The sequence below is a fragment of the Botryllus schlosseri genome, chromosome 8 (genome assembly GCF_051294905.1).
Source record: "Botryllus schlosseri isolate E-star chromosome 8, Bs_hap1, whole genome shotgun sequence".
Lineage (NCBI taxonomy): Eukaryota > Metazoa > Chordata > Ascidiacea > Stolidobranchia > Styelidae > Botryllus > Botryllus schlosseri.
The window spans coordinates 23,828,500-23,846,953 of record NC_137243.1 but is presented as its reverse complement, the minus strand read 5'-3'; the positions used below and the strand labels follow the sequence as shown (position 1 = coordinate 23,846,953).

Here is an 18,454-nt window from a genome sequence, read left to right as displayed (position 1 = left end):
ATGCTCGAGTTAAGATTGTTATTGATTTGAATCGGTATTCGTCAGGACTCACGTTTAAGAGAATCCCGCGTCACTCACCGCGAATGGTTTGAACAGAAACAAGAACAGGGAAGGAGAAATTAAACGGTGAAAACTGGGTTTGTAACTCCGCGTGGAACAATGAAATTGCTTTCTCGGATATAAATGGAAATGCGATTCGTCATATTTGTTGAAGAACTGTTGTCGTGACGAAGCGTAGAAGATTCAAATGATAACACAAAACTTTTTTCTGGAGTGACATATCGCCTGCTCTTTGACAAAAACGCTGCTAGTTGGTGTCAAAACCAGCGATCCATATTTCGAGGCATTTTTAAAATTGCCGACGATGTTACAGACGCATTGGAATATCGCCAAACCCAAGAAATCTGCTAGAGAAGGTGTGATTACAATAAAACTTTAACATATTGTGCGAATATTGGCTGTTTCCGGAACTTAGCAGCGAGGACAACATCACCTGACAAATTTCGAAGCTATAGTTGTCTGATTCAACCGCCGTGACCAGAAGAGTAGCAGCAATGTCAGTTGATCTTAAATCGCATGTTCTGCAACACGTTGCGGTGAGACTAATTTAGCATAGCATTGAACGAATCCATCGACTTCACAAACATTGCATAGCTAATTTTCTGGGTGCATTTTATCAGAGTGGACATACTTGCAGAAGAAATGCTGGAAAGGCAAACGTGGGGAGGGGACCAGCGTAAAACATCGATTTGACAAAGCTGACTTCTGTAACTATTGGCTCTTCCAGCTATGGACGGAAAGAGGATGGGTTAATTGGTTTGCTCACAAATGGCCCATAAACATCAGACTTCTTCTCATATCACTGAGAGCTCAAAGTGATAATGGCCTCTGTAACGAAAAAGTTAGCACAATTTATACTTGTTCGCTCACGCATTGGAACAGAGAGTTCCGTTGTCTGGTGAAAGGGTTTGAAGGTAGCTACATATATCGACTTGGCAATGGATGCAATGCACGCTCCATGAAGGAATGTATACTTGCGCCGCAGGAAGATACATATTCTCACAAAAACAGCAATTGTAAACTTATGAATGCTGTCCATTAATGCTTTAGAATGCATACAAATTAACTAAACGCCCGTATACGGCTGGTAAATATGGGCTACAGTAGCCTAAATTTAACAGTAGCCCACAAATACACGGTAATAATGTTCTGCGGCCCGCGGCGTCTTCTGATGTTAAAATGCGGCCCGTTGTACGTGGGAAGTTGAGAACCCCTGTCCTAAACCTTAAGACGGCATTCTCTTTACCTCTCAAAGACATGCTTATACTGATGCCACGAGAATAATATTCTGGTCGTGATGAAAATGTACCAACGAGTCGTTGCAATATTGATCAATTCAGTACAAAATAAATATTTGGCAAAGAGCCATAACTTATACCCAAAAGAGCCATATATGGCTCGCGAGCCATAGGTTCCCGACCACTGCTGTATACATTTGTACATTATATTGTTGTTGTTGTTGGATGATGTTGTTGAAACTATAGAAACGGAGTGTACGTTTGGCAGGTCTGAACGAGATATCTCGATTGATGAAATTGGGATCATACGAGTTACGGGTTGATATGCAAGATTTTGATGGAAATTGGAGATACGCCTATTACAGGTAAGATATCTTATACATTAATCGGTTTCGGTTGTACACTCGTACACGTACAGGGATAAGCTATAATCTGAATTGCTTATGATGGGTCGAATAATATCCTAATAGGTATAACAATTCATTCCATGACATGGCAGCATCACAACATATCATATTATATATTATTTTGACCAACCCATGTTTATAGAGCACAGATGCGTAACATGACCGTAAACAGTCAGGGAAGATTAGAAAACTGCAGCACGACAATATTTGTTGGTTTGGTGTTGGGAATTCATCACAATATGTCCGTGACGTTATTCATTTGCCAGAAAATATAATATGACGCTTCCACGCTCATTCCTCATCCTGTCTGCGCGCCTTTCGCAATTTTTTTTTATCTATAGCCCACCATATTCACTGCTATATAAAATCAGGTCTTTGCAAAGCATTGCATCGCATCAACAAATAAAAGCAATCCGTTTATATTTTATTAATTGGGTTCTCTTTGCTTAGAGATATTGTGCGTGTTCTAAAATATTAGGTAAGTCGAAACATTTTCATTTGCCAGGAATTTCCACGTTGGTGAATATTACGACAGTTTTCCGATAACCACATCAGGATATGTTGGTGATGCAGGTAATTTACCCTATTCAACCATCATCCTCAATCCTTCTATTTCAAGTAAAGTTCACACACAGATTCGTTTACATCTTGTACCATCAAGTTATGCGGGTAGAAAAATCAATGTAATGCAATGCTTATGTTAATGCAAGGGTGTCAAACATAAGGCCCGCGGGCCGCAGCTGGCTCGACAGACGATTTCATCCGGCCCGTGTAGCAATTTTGACGATTGAAAAATGCTTGTATCACAGTATATTTCTAACAAATGTCCAGCTTTTTCTTAGTAAGAAATACTTCCATTAAATAATCCCTCAACACGTCAAATATCGAACATGTTACAACCATCCATCAGCGACACTGACACCCAATTTCGAGGAAGCAAAAAATATGCACACTTAGTTCAGAATTTGTTAGTCCCAAATGGGAATATGCCAATACGAAATCCCTATTTATGTGGGTTGCGTGTGGAGATATACTAACTGCACCAAAACATAATTCAAATAACTGCACCAAAACATAATTCAATCATCGGTTGTGTCTTTGATGTATCACTTTCGACTCAAAAATCACTATTCAATAATAATGAAAAAAAATTCTGACGTCCGCATTTACAGTTTAAGCTCTTGTATTCCTCGCAACAATCAAAGCAGGGCTAACGACAGGTTAGTACTAAAACAAAGAGACCATATAAATATGCAAACCTATATCGTCGTCAGAGCCACAATTTTAGCGGTTTATAACTGTATTCAACCGACTTACCATCGTATTTTGCCAACTCCGTTGTGTGCGTATAAAAATGTTGTTACAACAGAACCCCATAAATCTACATTGAGTGGAATATACATTATACTTATATACTTGATAATAAAGCATTCAAGTCAAAAACAAATAAATGGATTTTGAGGCAACATTTTGGAATCATTTGCTGGTCCGGCCCGCGAGGGATCTGGAGGTTTGAATCCGCCCAGCGACGCAAGTTGAGATTGACGTTAACGTTGACGTTGAGTTAACGCAGTTGTTTCAGTGATTTGTCTATATCGATGCCATTCTCAGCGCAGCGCAAATCGTTTTCATTGCAGGTCCCGCTATGTCGTTCGATGACGTTCCTTTCTCTACGAAGGATCATGACCACGATGCCTCTGAGGGTGATTGCGCGGAAACGTTCGAAGGGGCTTGGTGGTATATAAAGTGCCATGCCTCCAATCTGAACGGAAGATATTTGTGGGGGCCCCATGAGTCTTATGCGAATGGCGTAAACTGGGGTGGTTTTCGCGGACACTACTACTCGTTAAAATATACAGAAATGAAGATGAGACTGCGTCCATCAAAGCCTTAAAATATATTATGAACTATACTGTATAATCAAGATATTATGATATTTTATATATGATATTCTATAACTGTATAATCACGATATCATGAAATTTTGTTCCATGTTAATTGGATTGAATTTATATAGCTTACTGCGTATCGTCCTAAAGTTATTATTATTATTATAGGTAAAAACATTGGCATGAGTGGCGCTTATCACAACTGAAGGCTTTTTGCGCCACGGACAGAAACAAGTTAAACGCTACAGAAAGTTCATATTATATAACTAAGATAGGAACACATGTGCACATAAAAAGGTTTTACAATATTCCTCGAGTCGATCTAACATATTCAACAACTTATCGCAGTACTTGTGGATCAGTCAGTAGGGTTCGCATGTCGAAATTTACATTCTTCGACTCTGCATGGCGTCGTAATCGTTCTCTTTGATAGCGGTATTTCCTACAATTAATGAGATAATGCTCTACGGTTTCCTCAATACCACATGCTTCGCAAAGTTGCGAGTCGATGCATCCAATCTTGTTGAGATGGTGGTTTAGTCTGCAATGCGTCGTTCTTAACCGCAGCGTAATCGAGTTTCCCAACCTTGTATCCACTTCAGATAGTCTGTCATGTACCGAGGGTCGCAGATCTTTGTACGCTCTCCCAGTATCTGTGGATTGATAAATGCGGTCCCACTCATCTTTGCAGCTCTTTAGCAAGTACGACCGTACGTCGGCTAGTGGGATAGCATGATTCCGACGTATGTGTGTATTAGCAGCTCCCGTCCTTGCTAATTGATCTGCAGATTCATTACCGCGTATTCCGGAGTGTCCAGGCACCCATACAAACGATATGGTGATTTCTGCTGTTCGCAACTGATGATTCAGCTCAATAATTTCATTCACCAGTGCCGTGTGATATAGTCCCGAATGTTTGATCGCGTCCAATGCACTCAAGGAATCGCTGAATATTGCAACTTTCGTAGTAACTTGACTTTGCCGTACCCATAGTAGGGCATGTTTGATCGCAATGAGTTCCACTGAAAAGATCGAGAGAATTCTTGGAAGCGGGCACGCAATACTTATATTTTGTGCAGGAACGTAAACCGAATATCCGCATCCCGTTTCTGTTTTAGACCCGTCTGTATAGATCTCTGTGCGTTCTTCATAGTTGGCAGATATGTGATCCTTGAAGATTACTATGACAGTTTCTGGAGATGTTTCTTTACTAATTGAGAGTGATAGTGAGGAATCTACATCGGGAAGTGACGTTGCCCATGGTGGTGTCGATAACATCACGTTTCCTGCAATATTCTCACAAGACAAGGCATTGACATGAGTAAAGGTACGAAAAGTTGAGAATCGCTCATTAATAAGAGCATACATATCCTCCCACGACTCATGCAACACCGAATAAGTAGGGTTGTCCGTCAATTGATATCGATATTTGGAACATGCGTACCAGTGCCTCATGTGAAGAGGCATTTCATTGCTTTCAACTTCAAGTACGCAGATCGGCGTACTACACATGGCACCACAGCATATTCTCAGGGCTTGGTTCCTAATCACTTCAATTTTCTTAAGGTGTGTTTTAGGGGCAAAAAAGTAGGCCTCCATTCCATAATCGATCACCGAGCGAATTAATGATTTATACAACATCAACAATACATCTTTAGACCCGCCCCAGGTGGTGCCCGATAGCATTTTTAGCAAGTTTATGCGTTTGGCACACTTCCTTATAACGTAATCAATATGAATTTTGTAGTTCAACCTCTTATCAAAGTATACTCCAAGATATTTAAAATTGTCTACATATGTTAGATCATCTTCACCCAACCGAAGTATTGGTGCATCAAAATTGCGCTTTCTTGTGATTATCATGGCGACACTCTTTTCTCTAGAAGCCACAAATCCCCATTTCGAACACCATCGGACGAATGCATCCAAGCTAGACTGGATATCAGCAGCGAGTTCATTAATATCTAAACCAGATTCCCAAATTGCACAATCGTCAGCATAAAGACCAACTTTTGATCCTATGTTTGATGGAAGGTCATTTATCATGATTGAAAACAGTATAGGTGATAATACGCTCCCTTGAGGAATGCCGTTTTCCAGATGGCACAAATCTGATAATGCACACCCAATACGCACTTGAAATGTCCGAATACGCAAAAAATTCTTGATCCACGTCAACATTTTCCCGGATATTCCCATACTTTGGAGTTTTACAATCAGTCCATCCCGCCACACCATATCATATGCCCGTCTTATATCTAGAAAAACCGCCAGAACCGATCGCCCATTATTCACCGCTTTATAAGCTGAGTCATGGAGACTGATAACATGATCAAGAGCACGTCGCCCTCTCCTGAAACCGCACTGTGAAGAGTGGATTAATTTATATTTTTCTAGGTACCATGTCAATCTGTTTGCGATCATCGTTTCTACTATCTTGCAGAAATGACTAGTCAGTGATATTGGTCGATACGAATGAGGAGAAGTAGGGTCTTTACCAGCTTTCAAAATGGGAACGATAATTGAATGGTTCCATGAGCTTGGCATCGCACCTGTAGCCCATGACAGATTTATGATTTCCAGCATTTTTGACTGACCTTCGTCCGGCAGATGCTTAAACATATCATAACACAAGGTATCACCACCCGGCGCCGTATTCTTTTTGGTACGTAGGGCTTGCATTAATTCATTTACACAAAACGGTGCATCAAGCTCTCCACACATTGGTATATTACATGGATATATACCGAGCGCATTGTGTCTGTTATTAATGAAATCGGTAGGAAAGTCATTGGTGCTACTCACGTTTTTGAACACATGGGCTAACGAATTTGCTTTACCAACATCTGCGGTAATCTTTTCTCCGCCAATCGTTAAAGTTGGGATTACTCCCACCGCTGCATTTGTGTTCGAAACAGATCGAGCCACTTTCCACACCGTTTGAAAGTTTGCTCTAGCTCCGAGTGATTCACAAAAAGATTTCCAGGAATACCTCTTAGCTTGGAGAATTACACTCCTGCATTGCGCACGCAACCTTTTGAAACGAATGATGTCCTCCTGCGCAAACGTCCTCTTCATCTTCATGAAAGCGGCCTTTTTCCTTCTAACAGCTCTGGAGCAATCAGCGTTCCACCAAGGGTTGGGATTCCTTTTATGATTGCGCGTCATAGGTATTGACTTGCTCGCAGCATGTAGCATGATTTGACTGAACTCTCCGACGACTGAATCGATATTGGTTTCAGCTTCCATGTTGGTAGGCAATGTTAAGTGATACTCGAAATTCTCCCAATCTGCTTTTCTCAGCCTCCAACTAGGGGGTCTTAATTTGGTTCTTGGGACTTTATTCATATAGCTGGTGAGGACGATCAAATGGTCACTGCCAAGTAGATCATTTGACACTGTAGTGGAGCATCTACTTGCTATATCAGCCGACGCAAACGACATGTCTATCAATGACCACCTTCTTACTGCATTACAAGCTATATTCAGATGAGTAGGTGAGTCCATATTCAGTGACACAATAGAATATTTATCTAATGCGTCATGCAGATTGGTTCCTCGCGTATTAGTTACTTCTGATCCCCAAGCCCAGTGATGCGAGTTAAAATCCCCAAATACCAAAGATTTCCTGGAAAGCTGCTGTAAAAACTCGAAATCAGTTCGGTTTGGTATCGAATTGGGAGAAATGTAGACATTGCAAATCTTAATACCACACACTTCGATGCATAGGACATCGACGTTTGGAGCTGTTTTAAGATCGTATCCGATAGGTGTTAGGTTCTGTTTGATTAATATAGCCAGTCCTCCGCTGTGTACAGTTTTATCCCTGCGTATAACATTATATCCATGAAAAGTTGGTGTGTATTTCTCGATCAAACGAGTCTCTTGTAGCAGTATAACATCAGGATGCTGTCTCATTTCGCTAATATATTGCTTAAATTCCGGAAGCTTTCTATATATGCTACGGCAGTTCCATTGTAGAATAAGTAATCCGTTATGATTGAAGGTGCCCTGGGATCGCACTTAACATGTCTTTCAGCGTAGCAGAGTCGAAGGACACGCTTAACCATTTTTCAGACGCTGAGGATATGAGGCACGGAACATCGATTTCTTCATTTGTGCGGCATGCAATAGCGGTTTGGTTGACAATTTCTGTCATAAAGGCGAAAAACAGTAACGGGTGCACGGCAGTTAACAAAGAGTTTACGTTGGCTTGGTTGTCGTCTTCGTGATGTTGATTACTATTACTGAGGAGAGGAGTAGGTATTTTAGGAAGGTGCGACAGAGTACAATCATTATCTTTCGCTTTACATGGTTCTTGTCTGGCTTTGGTAGTTTTGTTCTGCGTCTCTTTCTCTCTTATATTTTCTGAATCAGAGATTCGAGCACATACTTCAGCGTAACTCAAAGTTACTTTTGATTTAGCTTCATGGTACGGTAGATTTTCCCTCTCTTTAATGATTTGTATTTTCGCTTCCCTTTTGTAGACTGGACAGCCAGCGTAAGCTGCACTGTGTGTTCCCCGGCAATTCACACATTTCAATTCTATACCATTGCATCCGGAGTAGTCATGATCTTTGCTTCCACACCGAACACACTTATGTCTTCCACCACAATGTTTTTCCGTATGCCCATATCGATGACATCTGAGAGGCGGAGGATTGTATGGTTTTACTTCGAACCTCAAATATCCAAGTGATACGTATTCAGGAGCCTTTGGCGTACTGAAACCCAATAAAACACACAAACTTGGAACATAGCCTTGTTCCGATTTCCTCTTGAGCCGTTTTGCGAACGTGACATTAAATGGTTTTGCAAGATCCAATATTTCATCGTCGGAGATATCAGACGGTTCTCCATAAATAACTGATCTTGAAATGTAAGTTTTCTTCGATTGCTCATTCCGAGTTATTTTCACTGGTATCGATATTTTCTTGGCACTATCTGTCAGCATATCCATTGATAGAAGTTTCGTAACTTGAGTTACATTCCTACATGATATGAGTAGATCTCCGGATTTTATGATAGTGAGTCCCTCCACACTGCCAACTGAATCAAATAAGCATTTCTGCACTTTTGTGGGGTGATAGTGTCTCATTGTTCGGTCGATGCCTTTAACGATAACTTTGAGCAATGGCTGCGTCTCGGTATCCATATTGCTGCTGGCGTTAGCTCTGGTTTTAGCTGGAGGACTTCTAGTTTCCTCATCAGACATTGTTCCTGATACAGAAGGTCGACGCTTGTTCGAGCTTGTTGCTTTTTTATGTCCATGAACACAATTCGGCTCTGACATCTCGCTTGGCGAGAGCCAGAGGTAAACCCTTTGACGAGTTCACGTTACGTATAGACAGCTCTTCCTTGATCACTTGGCGCTAGCTAGACAGAAACGTCCGCTCACCTCGACTGCCTAATCAAGACTCCATCGTCCTAAAGTGGAAACAATAACGTGAAATGCTCTTCCTAAAATTATATATGTCTCAATTTACAATGGACATGCTGGTGTAAATGTCTGGAAATTTGTTCTAAAGTCGGTCCCCAGTTCAAGACAGTCTCTATATAGCTTCATTGAACATCAGTGACTGGAAAAGGCAGACGCTCAAAAGGTGGTAAGATAAGCCGAAAGCATGGATAGTTGAATAAATATTGCCAATGTTTCTGCGATCACGCAATAGGCCTGTATTTTCAAAGATTAATCTGTTAGTTGACTAATCAATATCGTTATTCATATCATTATTATACACAGCCCTGGCATTTGTAGCACTTTAGACGTTGGAAATGTGAAGGCTAAAAATTGTTAGGCAGGGACTCGGAATTGGATATGGTTATCGAATATTGATCAGTAACATTTGCATACAGAAACACATAAAGTTTACGCATAGTCACATCTGGACTAATTTCACTTCAAGATCACTACTTCAGTCAACAAACAAACGCACGTCATTAACTCCCTGCTCACTTTAAATCAGATTTCCGGTAGAGTCGAGTGATGTGCCTTGGAAACTGTAGGGCTTGTAAATGATAATTATCATTTATATGTATAAATATAATTAAACATATTTGGGCGGACCACCGAACGGACAACAAAATTAGCAGGACTTGGCGTGCAAATATGCGTATTGCATGAAAACAGATTGTTTTCTGACAGCAATATGGGAGACAGGTGTTTATTTCCATCGACAAAGGGCAGTTGGCACGCACTTGGTTCTCACACTGATATTTCATAAGGCGATCCGATATCCATAAATAGCATTAAATGTGCGAACAATGCAACTGTTACTAACCATATCGATTCACAAGCAATATTCTGCTACCACGACAACTTTTCAAGTGACTCAACGTTGTAATGCTCACTCTTAGTAGGTATTTGAATAAGTTTTTATGTATTGCATTCGATTCTACCGTCATTTGTCTTAGTTCAACAACTTGGATACGAATTATAGCTACACAAACGTTTTATAGTCGAGAATCTACTGTTTCGGGTAGTCACACAAGATCAGAACTATAACGAATAGCACCATTTTCGCGAACGTCAGCGTTGACATCGGAATATTCTGTAATCCATCATAGATCACAAGCTTCTTTTCACGAGTTTCATTCTCATATCGGGAGATCAGTAATAATCGGCTCTATGTCGTCGCTTTTGGGGATATACAAGGAAACACTCCGAAATAGGATATTTATAATAGAGAGGTAAACAATCATATTTGACCATCTAATCTTATGGTTATTCGATCAACTGCCATGGACGCTCTCGATACAGCAGCCTCTGAATTACAAGGCATCGGTGCTGTATTCCAAGCCATATATAGGAGTCTCGTATAATAATGTACGGTGGCTTCCGATGAATATTTGAGACACACATTTTTTGACCGTCACGCTCTGCAAGAGACCATATATTAATGCTCAACGAAAATGATCCCCTAAGTGGAAGATCCCCTTGAAGTGGAAGTAGAATTGACTGCCTTTAAATCTACTCAAGTAAGTAAGTAGTTTTGAAAACAGTCTTAATCTGTTCGCATGGACTGTCAAAATCTGCGAATCGAGCTATGCGGCAGGGGCAGAGAGCTTGATTCGTATTGATGCATCATGGGAGGTATCAATTCCCGACAAAATAAGCATTTTTTCGCATCATAGGCATGCAAATTATAGTATTGATATGAAAAGGCGACACGAACACTTTGTTTAGTAGAAGACCCTGTTTTCAGAGAATATCATGGCATGGCGCCCTGCCCTATATTATAAGACCCCAAGTTTAGGCGAACAGCAACTCGTGGAAGTTGTATCGGATACGGTTTCATCACTTTTACGTGATTAGTATACGTTAATAACAAATATTATGGATCGCTAAAGTTATATTTAGTGTGGCTTTATTTTCGGAAAATAGAGGCATTACTACACTTGATTATATGCTTCAACATGTATATTCTGCAGACAAAAGAACTAAAAGTAATTCGAACTCAAAGTATGATACTTGCAGTGAAATACAAATACCATCGGAAATCGGAAAATATATTGCATGTCTTTTGTCCATAAAACTTTAAAGGTGATCTGCTAAATCAGGTGTAACGTTCAAAAAAGCTGGATTTTCCAGATTAGCATAGGTAATTGCTAGATTCCGAATCGGTAGTTTTGAACGTTATGGTGGGTCATATTTACTGTGATGAAATATTTGATATGGGCGACAATGCGGTGTGATAGGAACCAAACAATCCGGTACCTAAATTATATTCACTGATACTTTCATCAAAACATATTTCTCACTTCATCACTACTATGCGCGAAGCGCAACGAAATTCCTGGGCTTTACTTGACTTTTATAAATATTAAATCTTGTTCCTCCGTGAGAACAGCCCCGAAATTCCTCAGGCTAGCTTTCGTAATGGGGGATAAAACTACTTCTACTTGATAAACTTAAAATATCGAAAAGTAAGTAAGTAGATCACAAAATATTACGAAGTAGAAATAGAAGTAGAGAAAATCAGATCTACTTGAGTAAGTACCGGAAGTAGAGCAATACTACTTGAGTAATTCCAAATAGTAGAAGTACCTCTTTACTGACCACCTCTGACCGTTACTATATTGTAGCTGTTCTTGGGAGAATTTAGTGTATTATTGTCAGTTAATTAATATTTTCATCGTTTCAAAACACTATACAAAACTGCGATACAATGAAAGACATAAGGTGTCGAAACGAGTTGGAGCTTGGAGTAGTCTTTAAAATCAGACACTCACCTTGGCATAGGTAAAGTAGAAAAGAGGAATGTACACCGAATGAAAACCAAAGCAAAGAATATGAAAGGCAAGCGACAAAATGGGGTGGCATGGGACGGAAAGCCAGATCGATATGTTAGGTCGTGGTCCGATAATCTGACTAGTATTCTAGTGTGTATGTGTGCCTGACTATTGTTATGTCTTTGTACAATGCATGTCGATCGCCGCTTCATCGCAATGTTTGTTCCAATAACGCTTTGTGATTGGTATTGTAGCATGGTACGAATGTTCGACTATATTTTCAGACTGCGCATGATTGTTTCCTGATATGAAGGACTGTTTCCCGCGGCGAACCGTCCAAGATCGCACCGTCGTAATCAATATTCACATTTCCATACACCAAATCGCCCTTGAGAGCGTTAGCCGATAACGACAAATCTTGTATTATTGCCGCCTTAAAAGATGGTTCGCTTGCAAGATTGAAAATATTAAGAATGAAATTTACATATCTCAATATATAGAAAATATGTCCTGCTGGAGTTCATATCATGGCGGGTAGAGTTTGATTCGTTTTTTGTGATATTCTTGGGGCTTGTAGACTACTAATACGGTCCTTTACACCAGGATGATTTTCGTCATTTGTGTCCCGTAGCTACCAACTTGTAGCACTGCCCACTTCTGAGCTTCTAGAAGTCGTGGCTTACACGGATTATATGAAAAATAGGAGCCGGATCACCTATTCATTGCACCACTTCACAAGCGATTGTGGACAGAGACAATGGGAATTTGGGTCGCAGGCTATAATCACTCAGCAAGTACGTCTACTTGCCTAGAGATAAGTTTTTTATCACTCGAATATAACGCCAAATATTCCCAAACTCGTATTCAGCGAAATTAAGCCATTTCACCAGTATCCTACGAAACGAGGCGAACTTTTCCGATACGTCAGCGTACAATGGAATCGAGTATCGTATAGTTCTCAATACAGGAACCAGATCGACGGAAGAGTCACGAGTCAGAAGAAAATGACTACGTTGATGTAATTAATCCAAACGAGTATTTTAAACCCCGACTGACATCATCTATCACGCTCGATCGATTACGGCTGATTTATGGCCATCACTTGCTAGCGCAATTATTCCGCCAGTAGCGTGTAAAATTTAAAAAATCCGGGTCCGGATAAGCGTAAATCCAAAGGTAATCCAGTAAAAATCATCCAATACGCTGTACTCCCATCCGAATTCACGCTTATATGTATAGTATACGAGCCCCGATTCGTCGGCGTGCAATGGAATCGAGTATCGTAGTTCCTTTGTTTACGAATAAAGGTGTTGTTAGAATGGAACCGCCGCAATCCGTAATATAATGAACATATCATTATGAATATAGGCTTGATAGTAAAGCATTTCAGTGTGAAACACGGGTGAGGATTGAGGTAACATTTTTGTATCATTTGATTTGTCTGGCCCGCGAGGGAGCTGAAGGTTTGAATCCGGCCCGCGACATAAGTTGAGTTTGACACCCCTGTCATAAAGTATACAAATTAAGCACAAAAAGTTGAAGCATATTCACATCAGCACTATCGGACCACAAGCTTTTGTAAAAATACACATTAGAAATAAAAACTAATAACGGTCAGTACAGGTCACCCGTCTCATATACGCAACCCGCGAGAATCGAAACGATTCATAAAACTTCACTGTCAAACGGTACCATCTAGTGCAGAGGTCTCAAACTCAAATGTGCTCGCGGGCCACTTTCAAATTCCTGATGACACCGCGGGCGGCAGTATCAATAATAGGGGTATTCATTGTCTAATATCGAAGTACACCTTTATTTCACGGCACCCTGCAGACAGCGAGTTCACAAACATCGCGAAAATGTAATTTACTATTATACCATAGTGTCCTATATGGTGTCGACACAAGCAAATCGCACGGTTCAATGAAATTGTATCACGTCACAGTTTCCATTTGGCTACAGGCAATTTGACGGTGATTTTTGACCGACTTGCCGAGCATTAAATTTGATGAATCGGGTATCAATCGAAAGCTGGCGCTGTACGGCTTGCGAAAATATAAATTTTATTCCACTCATGGCCCTGGAACCCCCACAATCTGCCCCAAATTATTCATTGTCGAGTACATTGGCAGTGTGACGCAACAATGATGTCTGGCGAAACGTGAGAGTAGCTCAAGAGCAAGGATGCGGCCGAGCGGCGAGAGTGGGATCAGCTGACGTCGCGGCAATAGCAATGTGCAACCGCGCCACAGAGAAACGCTGCGCTGTTGATACTTTTTCTATGCGTTTCGGTACAAGCGAGCACACACCAGCCTTTCCTTGACTTGTAAGGGTAGAACTAGGTCCACGGAATGTATTAGGGCCCTACCAATTTTCGCGCAATATCCTTCAGCTGATAGAGATATGTAGGCTACGTCTAAGTAGTCTACATTGGATATGTCAGATTGTTATGATATCGATTGCCTTAGCCCGCTTGTTGCGTAGGGCTCCAGAGATGCGTGGCGCTGTTGATACTTTTTCTATGCGCTTCGCTAAAAGCGAGCACACACCAGCCTTTCCTTCACTTGTAATGGTAGAACTGGGTCCACAGAATGTATTTGGTCCCTACCAATTTTCGCGCAATCCTTCAGCTGTTAGAGATATTTCTAGTAAGAAAAATATACTTTCAAGTAATAAGATTCACTCAAGACAGCAAATTTAGATAATGTAAATATATATCATATTGTAGTAATACAACTACAGTGTTGAGTTTTCACTCTAGTCCCCATAAGCACCATGTCGGTGACCTTGTCAAATTCCGAGAAGGCGAAAAAGTGCAAACTCTGTTGGGCCGAATGGACAATGGACATTCAGTTATTCACAGATGCGAAAAAAATACTGCAAATCCGTTTTACGTAAGTTACATTAGGAATATATATATACAGGCTACAGAATGAATATAATTCAAATATCTGTGATACCACTGTATTACTTTTGACGCAAAAGGTCCCCGGTATTTGTTGATTGAAAAATGCTAAACCAAATTCCAACGTCAACGTTTATAGTGATATCAGATATATTCCAGTGAAAAACAAAGGTATGAATATGGTGGTAACATTTTGGAATCATTTGGCAGGTATGGCCCGCAAGCTTTCTAGTAACGGATTGAATCCGGACAGCCATACCAGTTTAATTCGACACTCCTGCTGTTAAACTTTATTCAACAATCAACATTTTACCTGCTGCATTCGCGGACCAAGTCCTGCCCATACGGATCAAATAAAAGCTTGTAATGTATGCTCATGCTCAATGCTCCTTGCTCACACTTAACCCTAAAAGCGACTATAGAAAGTATCGACACCCGCCATCAACAGCGCGACGTGTCTCTGGAGCCCTACGCAACAAGCGGGCTAAGGCAATCGATATCATAATAATCTGACATATCCAATGTAGACTACTTAGACGTAGCCTACATATCTTTATCAGCTGAAGGATATTGCGCGAAAATTGGTAGGGCCCTAATACATTCCGTGGACACAGTTCTACCCTTACAAGTCAAGGAAAGGCTGGTGTGTGCTCGATTGTACCGAAACGCATAGAAAAAGTATCAACAGCGCAGCGTTTCTCTGTGGCGCGTTTGCACATCACTATTGCCGCGACGTCAGCTGATCCCACTCTCGCTGCTCGGCCGCATCCTTGCTCTTGAGCTAGTCTCTCGTTTCGCCAGACAGCATTGTTGCGTCACACTGCCAATCTACTGGACAATGAATAATTGGGGGCTGATTGTGGGGGTTCCAGGGCCGCGAGCGGAATAAAATTTATATTTTCGTAATCAGTGCAGAGTCAGCTTTCGAATGATACCCGATTCATCAAATTTAATGCTCGGCAAGCCGGTCAAAAATCACCGTCAGATTGCCTGTAGCCAAATGGAAACTGTGACGTGATACAATTTCATTGAACCGTGCGATTTGCTTGTGTCGACACCATATAGGACACTATGATTATACTATTCCCGCTTGATACGAAAAAAATGACATTTTCAAACATTTGAATAAAATAATTTTAGATATCATGCGAGAGGACGGATGATGACATCGTAAGACCTGTCGGGTTATAATGTTGCAGCTTATAGTTAGGCTTACCATACGTCCCGTTTTAGGCGGGACAGTCCCGCTTTTTAACGTCTTGTCCCGGCGTCCCGACCAGTCAGCCAAACGTCCCGCTTTTTAAGGCCGTAAGGTATAGGCTTACTTTTTTAGGTCAGATTTAGAGCAAATTGCGAGTGATATGCCGCAAATTAGCACCGAAGTGACGCTCCGGCGGGAATTTCGGAGCGAAAAACGGTGATTTTAGCTCTGAGCGAAAAGATGACCTTTTTTTTTTAGTCATCCACCTGGCAATGTGGAGAGAAAAACGGTATTTTGAGATCTGAGCGGAAAGATGACCGATCACAAAGTGGGAGAAAATGGCCGGTTTTTGAGAATTCTTTTCCGGTTTTGCAAGTCCCAAATTTCTGAAAAAGTGTCCCCCTTTTAGATTTCCAAAATATGGTAAGCCTACTTATAGTGGAACTTTGACGTGCCACAATTTTATGTAGAATATTTTAAAATTGACTGAAGATTGAACTGATATCAGAGCATTGAGCGGTGTAGCCGAAGTAGGCTATTGTTACTGTCATTGCCGAAGTCAAACTAACCAGCGTTATATTTTATTCGATTAATATTGGAACAGATTAATAACCATTTAAATATAATCATTATTGGGCCATAGTAAAAGCATTGTTTCTTTACCTATTTATCTATCGTACCCTTTGGGCTTTCAATAAGATTTCCCATGCCCGTGTCCATTTTCAACAACATTTCTGATGGTACCTATTTAAAAATCAGAAAGCTCATTCGCATAAAATCGCGCGTATGGCGCGAAGAATATTTCCAGTTGAATAAATTGGCCCAGAAAATATTCCACAGCATATAGGCCTATTTCCCCAATGCATGTCGTACTCCCCGATGTAGTGCTTCGTACCACGAATGGGCTACGGATCCCTGGTTAAGAACCTCCAAGCGCCGAAGAATCCATTGGTGATACAGCTGTGGAGCGTACCTCTACCTTACTCACCACTGATAATAACATGGATAAAGAGAACATACAGTACTTAGGACAGTGGTTCCCAACCGGTGTGCCGCGGCACACTAGTGTGCCAATTGGACTGCTCAGGTGTGCCGCGAGCAAATGCGCTAAACTGAGTCGAAGTATAACAAAAATCCAAATTTTGAGTGTGTCACTGTTGGAGTTTCTATTGAATTTACTATATCAAGAGACGCGATTACAATCCGATGCAGTGAACAGATACAAGGATGGCGCGACGGCCATAGTAACGTGATCTCAATTAGGCATCCCCATCAGGTCATGGATTTGGTCCTTTTCTGGCTTTTTATTGTAAAGATGCTCTGAGCACAGCAACGTATACGGTCGGAGAATCTCATAAATCTGCGACGCTTCGTAACTTGCTACTGCACTGCCATGAATGAAACTGGGGCCTCCACCGTCAATGGGTGTGATACCAGTGGCGGCTCGTCCTATAGGGCAACTGGGGCACTGCCCCACCTAAAATTCTGTTCATTAACAATTCTTGACCATTTATAGACGCACAACAATCTATATGTACCGAAATCCCAGCGAAAATCGTATACTTCGTGTCCTTTCGCTTGTAAATGCCCACGTATAGCGAATTCTCTGCGAAAATCGACCGGGCATGCCCCGGTAGCGCTCATAACAAGCTGTCACTGCCTATTCTCTCAAAGCCGCGCACAATAAAGAAACAGTGATTTACTCTCTCCTATTCATAAAATTACGTAGCAGGTAGGGCAACATAGCATGGTTGCCCCTAAGGTGTGATGTAACAATCGTATCTATATCTGAACTCTGTTACCGCCATATGCGTTTAGTCGACCTTTGCTGGTGTAGGTCGATTTTGATGGTGTTTCACACCATGATAATTCTTTAAACTTGGTATGTCATGTCGTGATAGTGGTTTTTAACACTGTCCCAAGTTTCAGGGTTTCTAGTCAAAGTTTAGGGTAGTAATTCCGTTTCCAAAGTTGAGTGTGTGCCGATCCGTCATGTATCGCAAACAGATATGACTCAAAAGCCGGTATTGGTATCCATTGATTTTGACGATGCTCCATACCGAGATCGGTCATGACATTTGGTATGGTAAGTTTTAATGTTAGTATCCAACGCTGTACCAAGTTTCAAGTTTGTCACTGAACGAAGTTAGTGATAATTTCGTTTCCTAAATCGAGTGAGAGCTGACTCGTCATTTATCGCAAACATATTTTACGCAAAGCCGGTATTGGTCTCCATTGATTTTAACGATGCTCCTTAGCTAGATCAGTCAGTCAATCAGTATGCTTTTATTCATCTCGCCAACAAACAAATCCGTCATGAGCTTTTACATAGTATGTCTTGATTTTAGTATCGAACGCTCTGCCAAGTCTCAAGGTTGTCACTCGATGATTAGGGCATCAATTTCGTTATGAATATGATGGTCGAGCATGGTAGAGATTTGCGCTGATCTGACACTTGACCTACCTAACGCATTGCGGATTTCACGCAAAAGCCGGTGTATCTGTGTTAACGCTAACTGTGT

The 18,454-nt window shown here is 41.1% G+C and overlaps 2 protein-coding genes across 2 annotated transcripts in view; one reads left to right on the top strand and one right to left on the bottom strand.

Annotated features, from left to right (window-relative positions):
• The window catches only part of LOC145444551 (ficolin-2-like), a 207,159-nt gene that overhangs the window by 112,944 nt on the left and 75,761 nt on the right, over window positions 1–18,454 (bottom strand). The window lies entirely within an intron of this gene.
• LOC145444034 (ficolin-1-like) lies at window positions 1,511–3,739 on the top strand. Its single transcript, XM_080321932.1, has 3 exons — window positions 1,511–1,663; window positions 2,211–2,278; window positions 3,343–3,739. The coding sequence occupies exons 1-3, from the start codon at window positions 1,590–1,592 to the stop codon at window positions 3,597–3,599; spliced, it is 399 nt and encodes a 132-aa protein (XP_080178058.1). The 5' UTR covers window positions 1,511–1,589; the 3' UTR covers window positions 3,600–3,739.

What these genes read in the sequence shown, in the direction of transcription:
- LOC145444034 (XM_080321932.1), top strand. Translation starts at nt 1,590, where the DNA reads ATGAAATTGGGATCATACGAGTTACGGGTTGATATGCAAGATTTTGAT. An exon ending in TGGAGATACGCCTATTACAG is followed by an intron (nt 1,664 to 2,210) that starts GTAAGATATCTT and finishes TTCATTTGCCAG; the next exon opens with GAATTTCCACGTTGGTGAAT. An exon ending in AGGATATGTTGGTGATGCAG is followed by an intron (nt 2,279 to 3,342) that starts GTAATTTACCCT and finishes TTTTCATTGCAG; the next exon opens with GTCCCGCTATGTCGTTCGAT.